At 48.1% G+C, this 27,114-nt stretch overlaps 1 protein-coding gene across 1 annotated transcript in view; it reads right to left on the bottom strand.

Moving 5' to 3' along the window:
• The window catches only part of jarid2b (jumonji and AT-rich interaction domain containing 2b), a 74,985-nt gene that overhangs the window by 5,608 nt on the left and 42,263 nt on the right, over window positions 1-27,114 (bottom strand). Inside the window, exons 4-13 of the mRNA XM_063009657.1 lie at window positions 17,151-17,320; window positions 12,679-12,843; window positions 10,366-10,544; window positions 7,493-8,684; window positions 6,723-7,195; window positions 3,693-3,785; window positions 3,436-3,554; window positions 2,004-2,074; window positions 1,775-1,889; window positions 686-791 (exon numbers count right to left, since the gene is read on the bottom strand). Coding sequence (XP_062865727.1) covers window positions 686-791; window positions 1,775-1,889; window positions 2,004-2,074; window positions 3,436-3,554; window positions 3,693-3,785; window positions 6,723-7,195; window positions 7,493-8,684; window positions 10,366-10,544; window positions 12,679-12,843; window positions 17,151-17,320 — 2,683 coding nt within the window. The remainder of the gene's footprint in view (window positions 1-685; window positions 792-1,774; window positions 1,890-2,003; window positions 2,075-3,435; window positions 3,555-3,692; window positions 3,786-6,722; window positions 7,196-7,492; window positions 8,685-10,365; window positions 10,545-12,678; window positions 12,844-17,150; window positions 17,321-27,114) is intronic.

Below are 27,114 nucleotides of genomic sequence, written 5' to 3'. Positions count from 1 at the left end.
TGTGTGTGTGTGTATGTATGTGTATGTGTATGTGTATGTGTATGTATGTGTATATGTGTGTGTGTGTGTGTATGTATGTGTATATGTGTGTGTGTGTGTGTATGTATGTGTATGTGTATGTGTATGTAGGTGTGTATGTGTGTGTGTGTATGTATGTGTATGTGTATGTGTATGTAGGTGTGTATGTATGTATGTGTATATGTGTATGTAGGTGTGTATGTATGTGTATATGTGTATGTGTGTATGTATGTGTATGTAGGTGTGTATGTATGTATGTATGTGTATATGTGTGTGTGTGTATGTGTAGGTGTGTGTATGTGTATGTAGGTGTGTATGTATGTATGTGTATATGTGTATGTAGGTGTGTATGTATGTGTATATGTGTATGTGTGTGTGTATGTATGTGTATGTAGGTGTGTATGTATGTATGTATGTGTATATGTGTGTGTGTGTGTGTGTGTGTATGTGTGTATGTAGGTGTGTATGTGTATGTGTGTGTGTATGTATGTGTATGTAGGTGTGTATGTATGTGTGTATGTATGTATGTGTATATGTGTGTGTGTGTGTGTGTGTGTGTGTATGTATGTATGTATGTATGTGTATATGTGTATGTAGGTGTGTATGTGTGCATGTGTGTGTATGTGTGAATGTGTGTGTGTATGTGCGTGTGTGTGCGTCTTCGCACCATGACGTTCCTCTCCAGCATCTCCAGTCCCGGTGTGCCGTTGGCCTGCAGCAGTGTGTGCACGACTTTATCAAGCTTCCCCTTCTCCTCAGCAGGAACAGAATACCTACACACACACACACACACACACACACACACACACACACACACACACACACACACGGTGAGAAAACTCTCCATCATTGTATGTGTGTGTCATTACAGGAAAAGGCACTCAAGGTAGTTCCAGCTGTGCGCTACCATAGCAACCGAGTGTTTTTTCTTTTGAGAATCACAAATTCATACACACACACACACACACACACACACACACACACACACACACACACACACCTATGTACACTAATGTACTGTACACTCATACACACCTTGAATTATGCACACACTTGCATACACACACAACTAGTATGCGCACACACACACACACACAACTAGTATGCGCACACACACTCTTATGTACACACATACACACACACACAAAACCGCTCTTATGAGCAGGCACACACACACACAATTGCTCTAATGCACACATACCTCGTATTATGCACACACTCTTATAGACACATCCACACACAACTGCTCTAATGCACACACATACACACAACTTGTATGCACACACTCTTGCGCATCCACACACACACCAACTGATGTAATTCACACACATCCACACACACACCAACTGATCTAATGCGCACACACACACACCTTGAATTACGCACACACTAGCTAGTATGCGCACACACACTTATGTACACACACACACAAAACCGCTCATGTGCATGCACATACACACACAACTGATCTAATGCACACACACACACACAACTGCACACATACCCTGCATTATGCACACACTCTTGCCGACACACACACACACACACACACAACTGATCTAATGCACACCCATACACACAACTTGTATGCACACACTTGCACACACACACACCAACTGCTCTAATACACACACACACACACACACACACACACACACACACACACACACACCCCAACTGCTCTAATGCACACACACAATACACACACACACACACACACACACACACACACACAGGAGCGTTTGTTGAATCTCACCAGATACAGTCAGCACCAGTGTGTAAGTAATCGATGTACGGAAGGCGGTTCTGGTCACGTGACCAGCATGAGGTAGAAAAGACCATGCCGATGTTCAGCCAGGGAACGGTCACCCCTGTTCACAGGAAACGGAACATAAACACCATCAATAAACACAGTCAATAAACACCGTCCCGCCTTACAGTGTACCATTACGATTATATAACAGAGTGGGGGGTGGAGGACTGACCGGGTACAGCTCCGAGGTGGCGCAGGATGGAGCCCGAGTTATTAGGGAGGACAGTCAGGTTCCATCCATGCCTGAGAACAGAGGGAGATCCAAAAAAATACCATGAATACAAAAATACCAACAAATAAATACTGACTCAAACCCAATACTGTCTACAGTTTCAGAACTGTTCCCATAGTGCAGCAGCAAAATACCAGTAACCCCAGATTTAAATACTCTAAATACCAGTGATTTAAATTCTCTAAATATCATTATTTCTAAATTTAAATACCTCAGATACTAGTGATCCCAGATTTCAATTTTCTAAATACCAGTACTCCCATATTTAAATAATCTAAACACCAGTACTCACAGCATTCAATACCCAAAACACATACCAGTAACCCCAGATATAAAAACTCTAAATACTAGTAACTCCAGCATGAAACACTCTAAATACCAGTAATCCCAGATTTAAATACTCCATATACCAGTAATCTCAGATTTAAATACTCCATATACCAGTAATCTCAGATTTAAAGACTCTTAATACCAGTAACCCCAGGTTCAAATACTAAAAATATCTGTAATCCCAGATTTAAATACTCTAAATACCAGTAACCCCAGCATGAAACACTCTAAATACCAGTAATCCCAGATTTAAATACTCTAAATACCAGTAATCCCAGATTTAAATACTCCATATACCAGTAATCTCAGATTTAAAGACTCTTAATACCAGTAACCCCAGGTTCAAATACTAAAAATATCTGTAATCCCAGATTTAAATACTCTAAATACCAGTAACCCCAGATTCAAATACTGTAAATACCAGTAACCCCAGATTTAAATACTCCAAATACCAGTACTCCGATTTAAATACTCCATATACCAGTAATCCCAGATTTAAATACTCCATATACCAGTAATCCCAGATTTAAATACTCCATATACCAGTAATCCCAGATTTAAATACTAGCAATACCTGTAATCCCAGATTCAAATACTCCATATACCAGTTATCCCATATTAAAATACTCTAAAAACACCAGTAATCACAGAATTAAATACTCCATATACCAGTAACCCCAGGTTTTCAATACTCTAAATACCAGTAACCCCAGATTCAAATACTCTTCATACCAGTAATCACAGATTTAAATACTCTACATACCAGTAACCCCAGATTTTCAATACTTTAAATACCAGTACTCACAGATTCAAATACTCCAAGTATCAGCAATCCCAGATTTAAATTTGGTAAATACCAGTAAACCAGCATTAAATACTGTAAAATCCAGTGATCCCAGCATTAAACACTCCGAGTACCAGTGATCCCAGCATTAAACACTGATTCCCACTGTAGTATGAGAAGTATTCGGCCCGTGCCCAGTATGCATTAGCGGCGGCGGTGTTTGTATCAGACGTTCTCAGACGTGGTTGATGCTCTTACTTTGAGAAGGGCTCAGACTTGACCACAGGAAATCCACTTCCATGCGTGCCTGTGTCCACCTTCCCATAATGCACTGTGATGTGGCAGTCTCTCTGCTCCACTATTCGCCAGTACTCTTGCTACAGGACAGAGAGACGGAGGGACAGAAGAAGAGGTCAGTCACAGATCTGAACGTACGGTCAGCTGTGTGTGTGTGTGTGTGTGTGTGTGTGTGTGTGTGTGTGTGTGTGTGTGTGTGTGTATGTGTGTGAGAGCACCTCCACTTCGGACGCTCTGGGTTCCTTGTTGAAGCACATCACCATGGTGTTCCGGGCGATTCTGTAGAAGGTGGTCAGAGAAACCGACCTGCCCTGGAAAACACCATACAAATACCACAAAGATTTAAATACTCTAAATACAGGTCATCCCAGGTCGAAATACTGAGAATACCAGTAATACCATTTTAAATACTCCAAGTACCAGTAATCCCAGGTCGAAATACAGACAATACCAGTAATTTGAGATTTAATACTAAGTGTTTATAATAAAAGTATTAGTAATCCAATTAGTAAACAATCTAAATACCAGTAAGACCACATTTAAATACTCCAAGTACCAGTAATCCCAAATTTAAATACCCCAGGTATGAGTAATCCAATATTTAAATACTCTAAATATCAGTTATTTCAGGTCTAAATACTGAGAATACCAGTAACCACAGATTTAAATACTCCAAGTACCAGTAATCCCAGATTTAAATACTCCAAATACAAGTAATCTAATATTTAAATACTCTGAATACCAATAATCCTAGATTAAAATTTTCCCAAGTACCAATAATGCCAGATTTAAATACCCCAAGTACTAGTAATCCTATTTTTAAATACTCAAAGTACCAGTAATCTCATATTTAAATACTCTGAATACAAGTAATCCCACATATAAATACTCCAAGTACCAGTAATCCCACATATAAATACTCCACATACCAGTAATCCCACATATAAATACTCCAAATACCAGTAATCTCATATTTAAATACTCTGAATACCAGTAATCCCACATATAAATACTCCAAGTACCAGTAATCTCATATTTAAATACTCCACATACCAGTAATCCCACATATAAATACTCCACATACCAATAATCCCACATTTAAATACTCCACATACCAGTAATCACACATATAAATACTCCACATACCAGTAATCACACATATAAATACTCCAAGTACCAGTAATCTCATATTTAAATACTCCACATACCAGTAATCCCACATATAAATACTCCACATACCAGTAATCCCACATATAAATACTCCACATACCAATAATCCCACATTTAAATACTCCACATACCAATAATCCCACATTTAAATACTCCACATACCAGTAATCACACATATAAATACTCCAAGTACCAGTAATCTCATATTTAAATACTTGAAATACCAGTAATCCCACATTTAAATACCAGTAATCCCAGATCTAAGTACTTCAAACACTAGTAATTCGAGCATGTGGTGTTGCTGCCTGTAAAAAGCCCAAAATACCATCATCTATAAAATAATTAACACCCCCGCCCGACCGGGGACGCAGTGACTTCAGTAAACGTGCTGGACGGTGCAGGAGGGAAACGTGCAGCAGTCTGAGCTGGAATGATGTGGGAGATAAATAAGGAATGAAAATGGAACCAGTGGGAGCTCTGTGAACTCCTCAAGTCTCACACACACACACGACGTGAACCCTCCTTTCGACACCCTGATGATATAGAAGGAGTCTGTGAAGGGTTCCATAAATCAGACGGACCAAAGTCTCTGTACGTGTCCATCTGCGGCTTTCCATCGAACCGAACGCTGTGACGGTGCGGCGGTATGGATTCGATTAGAGCACACACACACACACTCTCACACTCACACACACACACACACACACACACACACACACACACACACAGGAGCAGGGAGATGGAGGATAAATGCAAGCTCGGCATCTCCTGCAGAGCTCATGCACAGCTCCTCACACACACTTTGAATGCAATCAAACACACACTGTCGAACATGCATGCACACGGTCGACGATCAAACACTCACACACACACACACACACACTCACACACACACTCACACACACTCACACTCACACACTCTCACACACACACTCTCACACACACACTCTCACACACACACTCTCACACACACACTCTCACACACACACTCACACACACACACTCACACACACACACTCACACACACACACACTCTCACACACACTCTCACACACACTCTCACACACACTCTCACACACACTCACACACACTCTCACACACACTCTCACACACACTCTCACACACACTCTCACACACACTCTCACACACACTCTCACACACACTCACACACACTCTCACACACACTCTCACACACACTCTCACACACACTCTCACACACACACTCTCACACAGGGTGGAGCAGGGAGAGGGAGGATAAAGGGAGGATAAATGCAAGCTCTGCATCTCATGTAGAGCTCATGCACAGCTGTATGTGGGAATGCACAGCGCCAAACATGCATGCACACATGCAGCTGAATGTACACACTCGCATACACTCAGCCAGGCACAAACCCTAAAGGTTGCATGCATGCACATAAACATGCACGGTCAAGCATCAAAGTTTATGTTTAACATGGGACGCTGCGTGAGATCAGTAGGCATGTGCTGTTTCATACAAAGGCATGTCATAAAGGTACACACACACACACAGACATGAAACACTCTTGCGTACGCAACAGACAAGCATGCATGAGGAAGATAACTCGCATTTCTAAATGCACATGCACTCATGCGCATGGTTAACCACACGTGCACACAGGTGCACACGTTTGCACACTGATTTACACACACGGTAGTAGATGCACGAGGCCGTGCATGCACACACGCATGTTTAAGCATGCGGACACAGTTAAAAATGCATGCACACGGTCAAGCACACATGGACGCAGGGTCATGCACTTCTGCACACACTTGCATGAACACGCTTGTAGATACTAATGTAGACGAAGCCACAGCTAAACCGCTGACTGTACCGCTACTTCTCCCCGATCTGCACCCAATTTAGGCGTAGCCGATCTTTCTCTCGTCCCTGCTGCCACGCCCGCCCTCGACTAGCAGAGGCGCACTTACACCAGTGACAAGGAACCCTGTTTCAGCCATCGTCCCTCCCCCTACAGACACACAACCAACCGAGTCTGTGCAGCCGCCCGACCGGCTGATAGCAGAGCTGAGATTCAAACTTTAGAACTTTGACTTACCTTGTATATACATTTGTGCTGGTCACTGAGGACACCCTCCTCCGGCCCCGCCCCTCCCTCCCTGCCCCCTCTCTTCTTCTCGTGAGCGAAAAGTCTGCGGCGCCCGGGGTTCTGCTGCGTCTCCGTCTCGGCGCCCTGACCGCGCAGCCCGTTCTTGGGCTCGTAACGAGGCAGGGCCAGGGCGTGGCCACTCTCCAGGAGGCCCTCCAGGGGCCCGCGGAGGCGCTCCAGTGCGTCCTTCTCGGCCAGCACGTCGTGCTCCAGGCGGCGGTGCTCGTGCGGGGACAGCCCGTCGTACGACAGCAGGAACTGCAGGTAGGCCTCCTGGAGCTTGGCCAGACGCTCCTGGGCGGATTTGGGGATCCGGAGAAGGTCGGCCAGGCGACTCCACTTCTTCAGGTCCATCACCCGCTGCATGCCGCCCATGTCGCTCACCAGCTCGGAGAAGCGCGCCAGGTCCACCTCACAGCCGCCTGCGGATCAAAACAGAGATGCCAATTTAGTCATATGCAATTACCCAATCTACCGCTGCAGACCTCCACTCCTGACCAAGGAGGGGTGTGGCTAACACATGCCCCCTTCGACTTGTCCAGTGTCCAGACCACAAACCACTAGAGAGTCACGCACCAATCTCCATTATCCCCCGTTTCTGTGCAGTGCCATCAGTCAGCTAGCAGAGGTCATAACTGCAGCACGGACGAATAGGCGCCAGCCGCCGTGCCACCCAAGCACCCTTAATTTAATTATTAAATGCCGCGATTTGAACTCACCGATGAGCAGCGGCTCCTCCATGCTAATGCCCTGAGATTTGAGGTGCTTCTTGATGCATGCCAGTTTCTGGACGTTGGGCCCCCAGCGACGCCCGATCTTGTGCACGTGCTGCACATGCGTGACGAAGCGCATCTCGCCATTCAGCTTGCACTCGGGCCTCCAGTCCGGTGGCGGGACCACGCGGCACAGGCCGCTCGGCTCGGCCAACTCCTTCACGGAGTCCAGGTACACCAGCGGGTCCTGAAACTCCTGCGAGTTCGGCCTGAGCACGGGCACCTCGGGCAGCGCAGCCAGGCCCGCCCGGCTCCTCTCCCGCTCTCTCTCGCGCTCCTTCTCCGCCCGGTGAGGCATGGTCTGAGGCGTGGCGTGGGGGCCAGGCTCTTTCGAGGTCCCACTGATTGAGGTAGTGTTGGCGTGGTAGTTGGCGTGCCAGCTCCGAGCCCTTTGCTGCTCCCTGCGGATGAACATGAGCCTCCCGGCCGAGGCGCGCTTGGGCCGCTGCCGCGCCGGCTCCGGGTTGGCCGGGCTTTGGTGGGCGGAGTCCGGTGCGGCGGGCGAGGCCGGGGCAGCCGCGGGGACCGCTTTCTGAGTGGGTGAGGCCGCTGTCTCTGTGATGCTGTGCCCGTTAGTAAAGGCGCTCAAGGCTTTGTCCTGGTTTAGGATCCTCTTGCTGCGCGTCTCCACCACCGGGGTGGACGCCAGTTTGGCCTTTTTAGCCTCAGGAAGCGAGGGCTTGGGTCTGCTCTCCGCCACCTCCGTGCCCGCGTCCATTCGGCGCTTGGAGTTGCGCAGCCCGAGCCGCCCGTGCTGGCTCTCTTCCTCGTCGTCCGGCTTGGAGCCGTGGCGCCCGTTGATCCTGCCGTTGAAGCGCACGCCGGCGCCCCCGTTGACCAACGCGTGCAGCCTGTGTGATAACAGCACCTGTTTGCGTGTTTTTGCATTGCCACTTTGGGCTTTCCCTGAGTGGAGGGCGTGGGCGCTGTGCCCGTTGCTAGCCGAGTGCTGGTCAGCAGCAGCAGGATGTTTGCTGTGATTGAGTTTGGCTTTCCTGACCAGCTCTCCTTTTGCTTTGGTGTAGGTGACGTGGCCCTTGCTCACTGTGGCCGTGTACTTCACAGTTCTCGATGCCAGGCGGCAGTCTTTGTGCTTCCTGGCGAAGGACGCCCGAGAAAAACAGTTCACTCTCGCGACCTGAAGAGAAGAAAGAGAAGAAATATTTGGTTTATTTGGTTATAAACGGCCCCTGGCACTTTACATGGACAGCAACAGTTTAGGGAAGGTCTGCGCCCCCTGTGCACAAAGCTCGGTTTAGGAACCAAGAAACTCCAGTGGCCACTTGAATGCCGTCATCTTTCGACTGAATGGGCACAAATTCCCACAGACATGCTTCAAAGTCTCGTGAAAAGCTTTCTCTAAAGAGGGGCTGTCGTTGTAGCTGAACAGGTCGCACAGACATCCGACAAGCTGATGGTCAGGCGTCCGAATACTTTTGGTCATATAGTGTATCTGGAGGAGGAGTTTCTACACCGGATGCCCTTCCTGATGTAACCCTCCTAATTTTATCTGGACTTGGGACCTGTGGTGACTTCCCTTCCTTCTCAGATGCCCGACTGGCCGATAGCTCCAGCGAGATTCGAACCCTTGGCCCCCAGATCTTGACAGTCACTAAGTGTGAGTTGACGGGGCCTTTCATGGGGCCCAAAATCCCCAACAGGGTTCCTGATGGTTAAGAAAAATGACGTCTACTCCCATCAGGTCTTCGTTCCCTCTCAGTGTTCTGTTACGGATTCAAGCAGCTCAAGGAACTCAAAGGTTCCAGCCAGGCCAAGGTCACCAGGAAGCCAGGACAAGGTCACCTGGAGCCAGGACAAGGTCACCTGGATCCACCCTCCACAACGTCGGTTGTAGGTGTTTCCTGTTAAAGATAAAGTTCAGTAAATCAAACCCAGGCCCTGGTGTTCCGTCAGCACTCCAGAGTCAGGAACACAATACCCGCCGTGTCGTCTGCCGGACGCGGCGCAGCCGGACGCAAAGGGAGGCTATTAAAAGATAAGAGGGGAGTGAAAGGCGATCTCCTTGATGCGCCTCGGCCCGCTCGTCAGGGGAGGGAGAGCCGAGGAGAGGAAGGAAGGAGGAGGAGGAGGAGGACAGACAGGAGAAACGATGGATCCTCTCTGCAGGTTACACGGCCAGTGTGAGGTGACCGAGACGACTCCACCCTCAAACATCAGCCACACGCTCCCGTCCACCTTCCGTCCTCTGTCTGAACCCTGCTATACATGGAATTCTGGTAGACCTAGGAATTCTGCAACTCTGATAGACCCTGGATTTCTGGTAGACCTTGGAATTTTGGAATTCTAGTAGACCCTGGCATTCTGGAATCCCGATAGACCCTGGAATTCTGGTAGACCCTGGAATTTTGGAATTCTAGTAGACCCTGGCATTCTGGAATCCCGATAGACCCTGGAATTCTGGTATACCTAGGAATTCAGGTAGACCTTGGAATTCTGATAAACCCTGGAATCCTGGTAGACCTTGGAATTCTGCAATTCTGGTAGACCCAGGAATTCTGATATACTCAGGAATTCTGGTAAACCCTGGAATTCTTATAGACCCTGGAATTCTGATAGACCTTGGAAGTCCGGTAGACCCTGGAATTCTGCAATTCTGGTAGACCTATGAACTTGAATTCTGGTAGACCCTGAAATACTGGTAAACCCTGGAATTCTGATAGACCCTGGAATTCTGGTAGATCTAAGAATTCCGGTGCGTTAGTCACGGCTCTCCACGGCCAGGAGTGCAGGTCTGCCGCAGTAGAGGTGAAATATGATTGGGGAATTGGATACGACTAAATTGCGACCCGCGGCTCTACCTGTTTGCGGAGTTCCTCGGCGCTCCTCTTGACGGCGTGACTCCTCCTGGTGACGGACTGCGAGACGCCCCGCCGCTCCGCCGCCCGGTCCCAGCACTCCTTCCCTGACGACGAGTCTCTGGTTTTGAGTCTCAGCGAGCTCTCGCGCTCCCTCATCGCCCTCGAGTGACCGTTCAACACTGCACACAGGAGGAGGAAGGAAGGGTCAGTCTGTCTGAGGTCAGGCCGAGGTCAGTCCCCGAGTGTGTGGGAATTTGTGCCGGATTTGTACGGCTGGGCGCTGATGTCGATGTTCCGATTCATCCCAGAGCTGTTGAGTGAGACTGAGGGATGAACCGGAACATCAACTGAGTGACACCAGCGTCCAGCCGTACAAATACTGTCATGTTTTAACAGAATGGGCACAAATTCCCACAGACGTACTTCAAAGTCTTCAAAGTGAGAAGCTTCTCAGAAGAGCGACACTATTACGCTATTAACACACGGCCCACACACACACACACACACACACACACACACACACACACACACACACACACACACACACACACACACACACACACACACACACACAGTGCAGGTGTGAGAAAGAAGAAGAAAAAACAACAGTGTGTGTGTGTGTGTGTGTGTGTGTGTGTGTTGTACAGAACCCCTGTACACAGCTGTAAGCCGGATCTCTAAACACCTTGTTACCATTTTTCCTACCAAGTGATAATTGGAGAGGGGCGACGGAAACGTCTCACAGCGCACCTGTGAGTCTCCACACACACACACACACACACACACACATCATACATACACACACACGAAGTACATGCACACACCATATAAATACACACACACATGTGGAAACACACACAAGTACACACATCCACACACACACACCCTACAAATACACACACTTGTGCGGCGACACACACACACACACGAAGTGCACACACACACACGAAGTACACAAACACCATACAAATACACACACTCATGAAGTACACACACACCACACACACCATACAAATACACACTCATGTAATACACACACACAATACAAATACAGACACACATGAAGTACACACACACACACAATACAAATACACACACTCATACACACACTCATGAAGTACACACACACAATACAAATACACACTCATGCAGAGACACACACTCATACACACACTCATGAAGTACACACACACAATACAAATACACACTCATGCAGAGACACACATTCATACACACACTCATGAAGTACACACACACAATACAAATACACACTCATGCAGAGACACACACTCATACACACACTCATGAAGTACACACACACAATACAAATACACACTCATGCAGAGACACACACTCATACACACTCATGAAGTACACACACACAATACAAATACACACTCATGCAGAGACACACACATACACACACTCATGAAGTACACACACACAATACAAATACACACTCATGCAGAGACACACACTCATACACACTCATGAAGTACACACACACACAATACAAATACACACTCATGCAGAGACACACACTCATGAAGTACACACACACACCATACAAATACACACAAGCATGTGGAGACACACACACACAAAGTACACACACACCATACAAACACACACACCATACAAACAAACACACACACAAAGTACACACACACCATACAAACACACTCATGAAGTACACACAAACACACAATACAAACACACACTCATGTGGAGACACACACACACGAAGTACACACACACCATACAAACACACACTCATGAAGTACACACAATACAAATACACACACTCATGTGGAGACACAAACATGAAGTACACACACACACCATACAAACACACACTCATGAAGTACACACAAACACACAATACAAATACACACACTCATGTGGAGACACACACAAAGTACACACGCACACCATACAAATACACACTCATGAAGTACACACAAACACACCATACAAATACACACATTCATGTGGAGACACACACACACACACACACCATACAAACACACACACACACCATACAAACACACACACACACACACCATACAAACACACACACAGATACTGGAACACACACACACTCATGCAAGCATGCACACAGGTAAACAAATGCATGTACACACATACTGGAACACACACACACACACACACTCCTAGTCAGTGATCAGTCATCAGACACACCAGATCTCAGACTGTCCCTGCTTATATGGGCACAGAGAAGTCCCAGGCTGTGTGGGTGCACCTATTATGAACAATAGAGGAGACGGACATGTAACAGCGCCCGTGTCTCACCCTGTCCGTTAACTTTGGGAGGTTTCCCCTTCCGCGGCGTAGACTGGCACGAGGTGGATGCCACGCTGGGCGTCTTCTCGTCCTCACATTCCTCGCCGCCGTCCAGCTCGCCCTCGTCCTGAGAGCTGCCGAAGTACGCCACGTTACTGGGCAGTGCTGGTGAACCTGGACAGACGGGGACGGGGGGAAATAAACACACACGTTAACTCCAAACCAGTCAAACTACGAAGGTAGAATGATCAGGCCATGCTGAAGTGAAATGACGTTCTGAAGACTTTGAAGAACGTCTGTGGGAATTTGTGCCTATTGCGACACCCATTTTCCAGCAGCTTGGACTTCATGGTCACCAGCTTTTGGTGGATCATCTGACCATCCCCCCCTGACACATGGTGCACTGGCCGACCGCTTCTTTTCACCTACACAGAGATCAGTATCGCGTACTGAGAGTCACGCACTGCTCTCCATTATTCCTCATCTCAGTGCAGCACCCCGACCAGCCAGCTGCGATCAATGAGGAATCCCTTTGGTCTGCCCTCCCTCAGACACAGCCAAACATCACCACGTTGGCGCACGACTGACCAATAGCAGAGCTCGAAATGTCGGCACACAAGCTGACGTTACACTGCAGAACGTCGCAAATTAATAAATAAATAAAATAAAACATGAACGTGTGAAAGTGAACAAGAAATTCTGTCACAGAAAAAGAAGCTGCAGAAACGATTCCAAAGCCACGACGACCGAACACGCGTCACAACAGCTCGAGTCAGGACGATTCAATCCCGAAACAAACCGCCGCAGCATCACGGCAGGATTTACGAGCGCCGTCCGATATCCTTCCGACGGCTCGCACACTCTCTCCCCCTGGCGCCGGCTGCGCCGCTGTCAGCTCGGAGACGGAGTGAAAAATAAAAGCTGCCCCCTCCAGCTTCAATTATACACGCTTCCATATTGCACTCTAGCCGACGCAAATCATAATTAAGGGCGAAAGCGCTCATTACAAGTGTCAGTTTGAAACCGGGGAACGGGCGTAATTACCGGCGGCGCCGCCTCGTTACAGGCCTCGTCCTCTTAATGCCTCGTTCACCCTACACCATTCTTGCCCTGATTTTCGCTCGCCGACTGCTCGCCACTAGATGTGGCAGCTCGGAAGAACTCGGCGTTCGCTCAGGGATCGAAACTCGGCTCTCGATCGCTACGTGTGAACCGATCAACGACTCGATCCGAGCGGCTCAGGAAAAACATCTAGCGTGCTAAATATCTGGACCTGTCAGTGACTCAAAATCATGTAGCGTGAAAGGCATTGCGAGCAGCTATGTGGAACTACAGCCAATGAGAATGCAACCTACAGGGTGAGGGGAAAGCTTTACGGTATTTGTGACTTATCGTTCACGCCAAACCATAATCCCCACGATGCATTGCAAACAATAATTATTTACATCCATACAAATAAAACCCTACATTTTTATTCAATAAAAAATAAAACTAAAAAACTACATTTTTATTCAATTTGTCCCACCCCCCATATGAGCAACCGGCCAATCGTTGCTCATATAGCCACTCAGCTTCGAACCGGTAAAGCAAGGCTGGATTCGATACCACGTTCTCAGAATCCAGCCCTGGTTGCAGCGCGTTTCTTTTTACCGCTGCGCCACCTGAGCGGCAAGAAAGAATCTTTTAAGGAAGAAACTAAAATTTAATTAATAAAAAGATACGTTTTTACTTAATAAAATGAAGGAAATAATAAAAAACTGTTTTACTAAATAAAAAGAAAGAAACTAAAACGTTTTTTAATTTTATTTTTGACTCGAACTGACCACTGTTTATTCGGAATATGCCAAATGCATCAGCAAAATACAGGTAGACCTTAAAATATTAAATTAATACTTGAAAAATTATAAAAAAGTACAAATTTTTTTTTAAATAAATATTATAAAAAATACTTATTTTCCCACTTAACCAATTAATGTCCATGCCGACGCCCTACCGGTCGATAGAACCCACCGAGACTCGAACCCTGGACCCCCAGATATCAGAAATTGTTGGCTGGAGTAGTTTACCGCTGCGCCACCAAAGCACCCCCTTTCTTCATCTCTGTGTTGCGTCTGAGCAATTGAGGGTTAAGAGCCTTGCTCAAGGGCCCAACAGCATCAACCTGGCAGTGGTGGAGCTTGAACCAACAACCTTCTGATTACTAGTCCAGTACCCTAACCACTAGGCTACGACTTGACCGGTTGATAGCACAGCTATTTCTCTGAGAGAGACATTATGTTCCACACACTTCCACACACACACACACACACACACACACACACACACACACACACACACACACACACACACACACACACACACACACACACCTCCCAGTACTGAAAAAATATCAACAGCTGGAGAGCCGAAGTGCAGATTAGATCTCCTCCAATTTACATTCCCGACTCTTGGTGGATCCATTAACCCGGGTCATGCTGAGCTCGACTTACCGGCAAAATTCAATCAGCCGGCACAATTCTCACCACCCCCACTGCCCCATCCTGCCCCCCTCTCAACCCCGCCCAGCCTGCGGACTCACGGTGCGCATCGACGCGCTTCCCGGAATCAAAATCGACCATCAGACGGACGTTTCAGGCTGCCAGACGTTCTGAGAAACACTTCTGTACGTCCGGGTACTGTGAACGCACCTCAGCTGCGCTTACACATTAACAGTGTGTTTACAAACCAGAGGTCAAGGGTCGGCAGTAGTGGGATTCGAACCTTCTGGTCACTGGTTCATGTCGCCGAAAGTATTTGGACACCCGACCGTGAGCTTGTTAGACGTTCAGTTGCGATTAAAGTCCTCTATGTGACCTTTTAAGCTATAATGGCATAAGCTGTGTGTGGGAATTTGTGCCCATTCTGTCATAAGATGGCACACTTGTATGGCTGGGTGCTTAAAGCCTCAGTTGATGTTCCAGTTCATCCCAGAGCACTGAAGGAACAGGAATGGACCTTCCCTAAACTGTTGTTACAAATCTGGAAGCAGGAGCTGAAGAGTATTTACACACACACACACACACACACACACACACACACAGTCCTGATCTCAGCAGAAGTGCATCACCTATAAATAATCCTGAGTGGGTCGTCGTGCCCTCCGTCAGTGCCATGCCCGGCTCTGAGATAGCGCTTTTTACCTACTCAGCACCCGCAGAGCCGGGCATCGCGCTGACGGAGGGCACAGGTGAGTTACTGCGGGTACAGAATCAGCCTCAGGTGGGATACCGGACCACCACAGTTCTTACTACGGCTTTTACTACACAGTATGGACAAAAGTATTGGGACACCGCTTCTAATTGTAGCCACAATTGACCTCGGAACACCGACTGATCAGTGCCCAGCCATACAAATGCTGACATATTTAGACTGAACGGGCACAAATCCCCACAGACGTACTTCAAAACCTTCTCAAAAGAGTGAGCGGTCACATTGGTCAGTCTATATTAATACTGTTTGTTTTTTTTACCTGAGCTGGATGGAGTGTCCACATACTTTTGGCCATACAGTAATAAAGCAGCAAACAAAGGCAGAAACACACCACACAGCCAGAAGTATGTGGACACCAGACTATGAGCTTGAACTATGAACCTTACTCCAAAACTGTAAGCACTATTATAGAGCTGGATCCTTTTTGAGGCTACAACAGGCTCCGCTCTTCTGAGAGGGCTTTCCAAGTTAGTTTTGGAAGAACTGGCATTCACTGTGGCACTGATGTGAGGATAGAATTCTTCCCAAAGTTACAGTATTTGTGACTTATCGTTCACGCCAAACCATAATACCCATGCTGCATTGCAAACACTAAAACAAAAACTAAAACACCCTATGTTTTTATTCAATAAAAAAGAGACTAAAAAACACATTTTTTATTCAATAAAAAACAAAAAAAAAACTGTTTTTATTTAATAAAAAAGCTAAATAAAAACAAAAAAAACTACGTTTCTACTCAACAAAAAAAGAAACTTAAAAAACTAGGTTTTTATTCAATAAAAAAAAAAAAAAAAAAAAAAAAAAAAAAAAAAACCTACATTTTATTCTATGTACCACGTGTCATGCTGAAAGAGGAAATGACCTTCCCTAAACTGTTGTGAGAAAGCTGGAAGCATGGCATGATTACAAAGAGGAGCGTCCGATCGTCTCGCTGTCACTTTTACAGCTGGATGATGGAGTGTGATGGGTGTGACCGTGAGGACGGGCTGGGCCTTCAATCGTCTCTGTGTGTGTGTGTGTGTGTGTGTGTGTGTGTGTGTGTCATCCCTCAAGGGTGTGTGAGTGTGTGAGTGGTTCTTGTTTCCTGTGTGGCTCCAAAACGGCATCTGAACCCACTTTATAGAGGGTTTGATTGTAATACCGAATCAATACCCGATTTTACTAACAGACCCGTCTGTGGCGCTCGGGTGGCACAGCGGTAAAGTACAGTGTACGTAGCGGTGCTGTCCTACCTCGAAGGCAGAGGAAGGTGAGGAAGTCCTCGGTCTTGGGTTTGCGTCTGGACAGGTCGGTGATCTGCGCGGCGGGCGCCGGGAGCGACTGGTCGGCCGTCTTCACGGGGGTGCTGCTGGGAGAATTGGGCTGAGACTGGGCGAACTTCCTCTGAGCGTGAAGTCTGGGTCTGAGAGAGAGAGAACACAGAGGGGAGAAGAGAGTTAGGATCGGGATTCAAACACGGAACAGTGAGGAACAGCGAGGAACGACTCCACCCCCCCGTAACCCCACCAGAACCCCAAATCTGTGCAACCCGATCCGTCCTGTGTACCGCTGCAGACGTCTCGCCGTCGATTAACCGAGCAACGTAACGACATTTCAGAGCCGGGACACCGATCGAGACTCGACGTGAATGATGGACGGCAGCCGACAGGTGCTGCGCGGTCTCCGGAGCTGTAGCGCTACAGGAGCAGATTGGACCGGGGAGGAAGGGGGGGGGGGGGGGGGGGGGGGGGGTTGTTACGGCTCCCTGTAGCGTCACTCGAGACGCCGCTGCTTAAGCAGGATTTGCACCCATCAGTGTTTTCATAATGTGGCCATAAAGACGGCGTGCAGGACTAATCCACCATCGGTTCTGCTCTACAGCTCGCTGCTCGGTCAGAACACCGAGCCAAAAGTATGTAGACACCAGTTCTAACTGATAGATCTGGCGTTCTTAGGCACATATCTACTGGGTATGGGTGGGAAAACCTACTGGGTATGGGTGTGGTGGGGGGGGGGGGGGGGGGGGGGGGGGCAAATCTAAATCTACTAGGTATGGGTGGGGGGGGGGGCAAATCTAAATCTACTGGGTATGGGTGGGGGGGCCAAATCTACTGGGTATTGGTTGGGAAACCTACTGGGTATGGGTGAGGTAGGGGGGATAAATCTACTGGGTATGGGTTGGGTGGGGGGATAAATCTACTGGGTATGGGTTGGGAAACCTACTGGGTAAAGGGTGAGGTAGGGGGGATAAATCTACTGGGTATGGGTGGTGTCGGGGGGATAAATCTACTGGATATGGGTGGTGTCGGGGGGATAAATCTACTGGGTATGGGTGGTGTCGGGGGGATAAATCTACTGGGTATGGGTGGTGTCGGGGGGATAAATCTACTGGGTATGGGTGGTGTCGGGGGGATAAATCTACTGGGTATGGGTGGTGTCGGGGAGATAAATCCACTGGGTATGGGTGGTGTCGGGGGGATAAATCCACTGGGTATGGGTGGTGTCGGGGGGATAAATCTACTGGGTATGGGTGGTGTCGGGGGGATAAATCTACTGGGTATGGGTGGTGTCGGGGGGATAAATCTACTGGGTATGGGTGGTGTCGGGGAGATAAATCTACTGGGTATGGGTTGGGTGGGGGGATAAATCTACTGGGTATGGGTGAGGTAGGGGGGATAAATCTACTGGGTATGGGTGGTGTCGGGGGGATAAATCTACTGGGTATGGGTGAGGTAGGGGGGATAAATCTACTGGGTATGGGTGGTGTCGGGGGGATAAATCTACTGGGTATGGGTGAGGTAGGGGGGATAAATCTACTGGGTATGGGTGAGGTAGGGGGGATAAATCTACTGGGTATGGGTGGTGTCGGGGGGATAAATCTACTGGGTATGGGTGAGGTAGGGGGGCAAATCTAAATCTACTGGGTATGGGTGGGGGGGCCAAATCTACTGGGTATTGGTTGGGAAACCTACTGGGTATGGGTGAGGTAGGGGGGATAAATCTACTGGGTATGGGTTGGGTGGGGGGATAAATCTACTGGGTATGGGTGGGGGGGGGGGGGATCTAAATCTACTGGGTATGGGTTGGGTGGGGGGATAAATCTACTGGGTATGGGTGAGGTAGGGGGGATAAATCTACTGGGTATGGGTTGGGTGGGGGGATAAATCTACTGGGTATGGGTGAGGTAGGGGGGATAAATCTACTGGGTATGGGTTGGGTGGGAGAGATAAATCTACGATCGTGTCTGTGTGGGAACCCTGATGGTCGGGAGCACAGCTGAGATTCGGGTTTGTGAGCTGTAGATCTGACGTGTGTGTGTGTGTGTGTGTGAGAGAGAGTGTGTGTGTGTGTGTGTGTGAGAGAGTGTGTGTGTGTGTGTGTGTGAGAGTGTGTGTGTGTGTGTGTTTCTGTCGTGTTTAATCACTCGGCTGTCAGTCAGACCCCTCGGTGCTCGAGCGCACGTCACGTCGACAGATCATCACCTGCTGTACAACCCAATCTCACATTCAATCAGACGCCGGTTAGCCAGATTTCCCGTCAAGCGCAGACGCCGTCGCTAATCAATCCCGACCGCCGCCGTCTCTCCCGCCAGGCGCTTACACGCCTCCTGTTCCCGCGTCCCCCGAAATGGTTTATACTTCATTAGAAGCGAATAAAGACGGGCGTCTCGCATCAAAACAGCCCGACGCACGTGAGCGCCGATTCAGACGCGCCGCGCGCTAAAGCTAATCAAATCACGGCGGATGAAAAATGAGTTTCTGAAGGGCGGCTCGACGAGAGGAAGAACGCGTCCGTTACTCACGGCCTGGACGCCGCAGCACCGCGCGGTAATAATACGGTTAAATAAAGCTAGTTCAGATCCATGAAAGGAAAAGTAGCTTAAACACACGAAGCTGCGTGAAAAAGTAAACACCTCCCTCCAAAACTCCTGGATTTGAGCATGTTCTTCACGCTAAAAACATCATTTTATTCATTCGAGGTATACGCTATATGGCCAAAAGTATTTGGACACCTGACCATGAGCTTGTCGGACGTCCTGTTTTAAAAACAAATGGTAATAAAACAGAGCGACCTCTATGTGATCTTTTCAGATCTGAGAAGCTTCTCACTTTGAAGACTTTGAAGTATGTCTGTGGGACTTTGTGCCCATTCAGTAGGGCTGAGGTCAGGGCTCTGAGCAGGATGCTGGCCTTCCCTAAACTGTTATTGCAAAGTTGGAAGCATATAATTCCTTTAATATAATTGACGTATTACGACTGAAACTTCAATAATTAGAAGGGGCGTCCCAATACTTTCTGACCATATAGTGAATCATTCTTATAAAAAAAGAGCCTGGAATCAAGAAATCAACTCTATTTGGACCAAATCTACCGGGGGTGGATAGGGAGGGAGGGTCTGAATCTACCGGGGGTGGGTAGGGAGGGGGGGTCTGAATCTACCGGGGGTGGGTAGGGAGGGGGGGTCTGAATCTACCGGGGGTGGGTAGGGAGGGGGGGTCCGAATTTACCGGGGGTGGGTAGGGACAGGGGGACCGAATCTATCGGGGGTGGGTATCAAATGACTGAGGAGGGTCGTACCTAACACGCTCCCCCTTTATATGGTTCATATGGGGATCCGTATAGCGCACGGAGAGTCACTTATCTCCATTATCCCTTGACCAGCCAGCAGAGGTCGTGACTGCAGCAGCGATTAGGAACACGTTCGACCGTTTCCTCCCTCAGAAATCGACTCTTCTTGGAATCGACTCAGAGTCATTTGATTCAGTACACGAGTGGCCCAAACCGAACGTGGTTCTTGACGAAACAAATCATAGAAACAACCAGCGGCACTTTTAACGCTTCTTCAAAATAAATAACGTCACCACGACTCCGCTAGCGTGAAGTAGCTAAATGAACAACTTTAGGCGTGTACATCGTACAGCATCACATGATTCATTACTCCAAAGCCTGACTGTACTAATCCATGAGAAAACTGGCACAAAATACGCAAAGGACGTGCCTCTGTTAGCTCGACGCGGCCCGTGCTGAGTATCTGGGGTTTAACGAGCGACCGGGCGACCGAATCAGGAGCGCCGGAAGAAGAGAACCTGAGACTAATCGAGAATCTGATGCAAACAGGATCAGACGGAGTCGGGACGGCAGACGTCTGGAGAGGAAACCTGAAGAAAGTGCATTTCTGCTGGATCAATTTCGACAGCTATACACAAGCGCCCACACATACCCGCCGCCCTTTATATAGAGAACCCCCCTGGACCCTCTAGCACCCCCCAGAAGCAGTTTGGAACTGTGGGGTTCGATTCCCATTCGGCCAAATCACAGCAGGGAGGGGTGGGTTCAATTCCCCAGGATCATTTCTGTGTGGGGTTTGCATGTTCTCCCTGTGTCTGTGTGGGTTTCCTCTGGGTGCTCCGGTTTCCATGCAGTCAGGCCAATCGGAGCTACTAAAAGTGTGTGTGTATGTGTGTGATGGAACAATGGATCGGACCCACAGTGACCCTTACCAGTATAAAGACAATTAATAAATGTTCCAGTGAATTGTAAGGTCTATGGTTGGGTCGAGGTCTGGACGTCACACTGACACGTCGCCAAGCTGTCCAGTAGTGGTGTGCTTTACACCCGGGTCTAAAAAGAGTCTGGAACTCGGTAGTGACAGAAGCTTGATGTCCCACTCTGAAGGCTGAGCTGTTGTTGCTCCTAGACGTCTTTCTTATACACATACACTCATACATATGGCCGAAAGTATGTGGACAACCCTCTAACTATCGAGCTGCGGTGTTTAAACCACACCCACTGCTAAAAAGGCCAATTTAATACTTGACAGAATACAATAGTTAAGAACCTTGCTCAGGGGTCCTAAAGCGACGACTTTAGACCAGCGACCTTCCGAATAACATTTCAGCACCTTAACAGCTGAGCTAACACTGTCCTTGAACTGATGTTGAACTCCAGTAGCCTGACAAGCCCTTACCCTAACACCATAGGGATGAATTGGAACATCGACTGTGAGCCAGGCCTCCTTGTTAATCGAATGAGCACAAATTCCAATAGACACAACTCAAAACCTCGTGGAAAGCCTAAGCCAGAGTCTGAAGTGGAACCAGTAAGCTTTCGGTCAGGTGTCAACATACTTTTGACCATCTACTGTGCATATATGTGAGTCAAAAATTATGGGACACAAATTCGACACCTTGGCGTTTTCACTCCTCCTTCCTGCTCGTTGTCTGACGCTAACCTTCTCCGTTTATCTCGTACGCTGAGCTCACACAGCGCCAGTCTAAGCGCCAAACCCAGCAGGGTGTCGAGAGCCTGGGGTGCAGCTCTGCCCGGCGCAGATTAGAACCAACACGCGCACAAATATGAAAAGAAGCGATACCACAATTACCACCGCCGCCGCCCGCCAGCCAGCTGATAAATATATAAAAATATCGTGGCGCTGAAACCCGGCCAGCAGATCCGGGAGGAAGAACGAGGATTCCAGCTGCTCGGGGCGGATAAGACAGACGACACCGGACAGACCACACCGGGATGGAGGAGCGTTCCCCTCGGGATGAACCCGGGAGCCGTTCTTGACACGGGCGGCGTCGGGGAGTGTTTTCGAGGAGGAAAAATGAGCCGGGCTCCGGGTTCGAGTCGAGGTGCGCACATAAACACTTCAAAACAAATCATCTGCACAGGCGCGGGCCGCCGTCCAAACACCTTAATAAAATATTACTGATCTCCACAGCTTTCAAGTCTGAAACCCGAGACGCTTCAAATCCCATCTGAGGTCCGAGATCTGGAAGCGGGAGCCGAGCGGACGCGCTTCCCCGCCGACGTAATAGAACCGGAGCTTTTCCGGTTACGCAGGCCACGGCGATGCTGCTAACTACAGGAGGACGCTGGGTAAAACGCGGCTGATCTTTCGGCCACATTTCAGTCCGAGTGTGTTTGTTTTATTGCGGTGATTCCCTTCAGGTGTCACATGACCCCCATCAGCCAATCAGCATCTGTAAAACTGGAAGACATTCAACTATTTTTGCGTTGTAGAGATCTAACATATCAACTTCGTAGCACGGCTCATATAAATAGGGTGAGATCGATTTAACCAATTATGGGAGCTCTGTTTCCACCGGTTCTGGTCCAACTGGTCCCCAGATCATCTCTACATGAAGCAGTGGTTTGCACTGTATAAGTACCTAATGGGTCAACTTTGTGGCACGGCTCATATAAATAGGGTGAGATCGGTTTAACCAATTATAGGAACTCAGAATGGACCTCGGGAACCGTTTCCACCTGTTCTGGTCCGACTTCTGGTCCCCAGATCATCTCTACATGGAGCAGTGGTCTGCAATGTAGAAGGTCCTAAGGTCTCACCTTTGTGGCACGGCTCATATAAATAGGGTGAGATCGATTTAACCAACTATGGGAGCTCTGGATAGATGTCAGGAACCGTTTCCAACAGTTCTGGTCCGACTTCTGGTCCCCAGATCATCTCTACATGGAGCAGTGGTATTTTTGTCAAGGTGGATAATCATCGTTAATCAAGTATTGAGGAGTTATTTTGGCATTGTGGGTCATCCTGCCAAATTTGTGCCAGAAATGCGAGTGGCACGCTGACGCGCTCCTCATTTACCCATGACTCTTTGCACGAGCGTTAATCATGCGTGGTTTCTCCTGGCGCTTATGAATCACAAACCGTCCGAGCGTGACCGAATCAACGGCCCGCGCTCGGTCAGCAGATGGTGAGTGGGTACAATGGAGATCTCCCAAACTCCCAAACCCAAGCGCCTCGGCGGGATTCCATTATAAACCCGCCACGGAAAGAGGGACGCACTCCTGAGTCCCGGGCGAAACTGAAAACGTGGCCGACCGTCTCCTCAGGGCGTCCCGGCTTCCGCCCAGAGCCTCCATCCTGTCGGAGAGAGAGCTCCCGAAACCCGATAACCCCGCCGAGCTTCCTGCCCCGCGCGCTCCTTAATGGGGCGGATAGCGGCTCTCGCGGTGGCGCGGGTTTAATGGGAGGTCGAGGCCATGCATTATTCAGCGCTGATAAAAACCAACAATGGGTTGAGATCATTTCGGAGGGGAGGGGGGGAAAGAGGGGGGAGGTGATCCTGTTACCTCGACGAGCCAATCGGCCCCGGTGCGCCGGGTAAGAGAGGGCAGAACAGAACGAGCCCAGGATGAGCGGGTTTTATTTATTTCCACTCCTGACTACGAGTTCGCCATCGTTCTTGTGATACCCTGCTAAAGTACCACCACCACAGCCATGCCAGGGTGTGAGATGGGGCGCACGGACCTCGGTAGGGCTGGCTGATAGTGCCAGGGGGAGAACAGGAGGGGCAAATAATAAGATTAGGCAAGATAGAAAAAGGAACGACGAATTATGGGTATTTTATTGACTTATTTATGCAATGTGGTGTAGCCGACTTTATCCTATGATGTTACAATATAACACAACTCCTAAAGCCTGGGTTTGATCCAACATTAGTCTTGTTTTTGGGAGACAGTGATCAGAGGTTGAGTGGGTCACCTTACAGCAAGAAGGTCCTGGGTTCAATTCCCAGGTGCAAAAATCTGGGTCATTTCTGTATGGAGTTAGCATGTTCTCCAGCATGTTCTCCCCAATAAACTGGACCCAACGCGACCCTGACCAGGATGAAGTGCTGGTAAAACAGACTATGAATAAATCGATGTTAATGGGGTGCTCTGATTTGCCCGTAGTTGCGAGTGAGAAGATGTAAAGTCGGCTTGCGTAGCGCCCTCTGATGGACAGACGGTCCATCAGAACCGTGTTTCCGAAGGGTGTCGGACCAACCGCGACCCTGAACTTTCTAAGACAGTATATAATAAACATCCACCAACTGAGGTGAGCTGGTGTGGCGTGATGCTAAAAGCCCATCAGCGCCTGATGTTCCAAGGGTTTGAATCACAATCTGGGCTCACAAATTCAGAAAATGAATGGCGGGATGTGAACCTACGCACTTGTAGGGACACATCAGTGCACCGTAAGTGCAGGTCCCAAGCCCAGATAAACCGTGTATAAATATAAAAAAAAATAGTGGTGTATTTATTCTTATTTTTAAACTAAAAATCGAAACGAAAACAAAATGCGGCGCTATAACGATGACGCCGGCGGGCGAGCGCTCGCTGAGGCGTCGACAGACGAGGGATTAACGCAGGATGTCGCTACTCATCCCGGTTTAATCTCTTACACCTCTGCCTTCCGAGCGCCGCCGCTCCGGCGTCTCTACACACGTCGGGAGAAGAATGAAGAATCCGCAGGACGATCGACCCCCGGCGGAACAACGCCGCCCGACGTGAACCCCCCCCGGAGGAGGGAAACGCTTTCATAACCTCCACGTTACCTCCTTCTATAAGCAACAGCTGCTGCAATCTGCAGTTTTCACTGAGCTATATAACTCACCGCAGAGCCACACGGTTCCAACCAAACACGGCTCAGATGTTTACACACTCACACACACACACACACACACACTCACACACACTCTCACACACACACACTCTCACACACACACTCTCACACACACACTCTCACACACACACTCACACACACACACACTCACACACACTCTCACACACACTCTCACACACACTCTCTCACACACACTCTCACACACACTCTCACACACACTCTCACACACACTCTCACACACACTCTCACACACACTCTCACACACACTCTCACACACACAAGGGAATTTCGGTGCTTGTTCCTTCGCTTTTGGAAAACCTTCTAGCATCAAAACATGCACAGACATGGAAACTTCAGACTCGACTCGGACTCGTTTCAAATGACTCGGACTCGAGTCGTGACTCGCAAAAAGTGACTCGTATACAGCGAAAGTCAGCAACATTAGTTACGTGTGACAATTATATATATATATATATATATATATATATATATATATATATACAGTATATATATGAGCCGACACCATTCTGATCGTGTCATTTCTGCTCTCTAATAATAATAATAATAATAATAAAAATAATAACGCTCCGGCCGTCTTAACCGACAACGAACGCAATGTGTAAATGTTCCAGCCAGCTTCCGGCGTAGTGATGAAGCGTCGCTCCCTACTCCCTACTTAAAATGGTGGAATACCCTACGTAGTGCACTTCACAGTAACAACCGGGGTGAATGAAACGCTCCTACAGAATCGGCGCTAATGGTTGAAAGAGCGCTTTCTGAACCAATCAGACCTTCTGATTGTAATTGTTAGTAAGAAATGCTGTTATTTGCATTTATTCAGTTTGCGTCACACAGATGACGTGGTAATGAAACGCTCGATCGGCTTTCTAACGACTTCCTGTTTTACTTCACAACCTAGAAAAGTTTGGAGGTTTTTAATTATAAGCACATTTACAGAATAACGGATTCTATTCCTAATGGGACACACGCTTATAAATTTAATAGTATCTGGAAGAACAGAAGCTAAGGTAAGCAGTATTATGATTGTTTTTGCTGTGTTTTGGATTTTGGCCTCTGTGTCGTGATTTATCGAGCGCTTTTGTTCTGTAATGAAAACAAAACGTATCAGTTTAAGCTTTTAACTGGAACCTAGGAAAGTTAAACGGCTCAGGAACCGTACACTAATACACTCACTAATCTGTTGTTGTTTTTTATCTGAACTTACAGATTATTTGTTTATTTCTACGCTACATTTCCAATATACGTTTTGTGTTTATTATATTGACTCGTGACTTGACTCGGACTCGTATTTTGTGACTTGTGAACATCTCTGACTCCAATGCACGTGGAACAGTGGTCATATTCCAGGAGAAACCCCAAACAGTCCGGATCCGATAACAGGTTTCTGATCCTTTGTCTAAGTAATTAGTCCGAGCCAATCCTGAGAGGGAACCTTTTTGGACTGAAGCTAAAACCTTGGGTGAAATGCACTGGTCAGGCTTTCTGGAACCGAGCATTCCGGTACCCATCAGAATTGGTTGGCGCACAGCAGACCCTTGAGGACAAACCCAACCTATTCGGGAAGGGATTCGGATCGGAGCAAGTTGCCCCGACCTCGTCTTTGGGTCTCGGCAGGGAGACGTGCTTGGACGTACAAGAACTGTAATTCTCCACGAGCGTTTATGATCAGCGCAGGTTAGCGCTCGTCTATGAGATGAAGAGGCAAGAGGGTCTACGCAAACAAAAGCTCTGGGACGTCTGCTGTCCTGCCCCGAGCTATCAAAGCATTCCTCATCGGCAGGA

This window comes from Trichomycterus rosablanca, chromosome 2 (genome assembly GCF_030014385.1).
Source record: "Trichomycterus rosablanca isolate fTriRos1 chromosome 2, fTriRos1.hap1, whole genome shotgun sequence".
Taxonomy (NCBI): Eukaryota; Metazoa; Chordata; class Actinopteri; order Siluriformes; family Trichomycteridae; genus Trichomycterus; species Trichomycterus rosablanca.
This window is presented reverse-complemented; position numbering and strand designations above follow the sequence as displayed.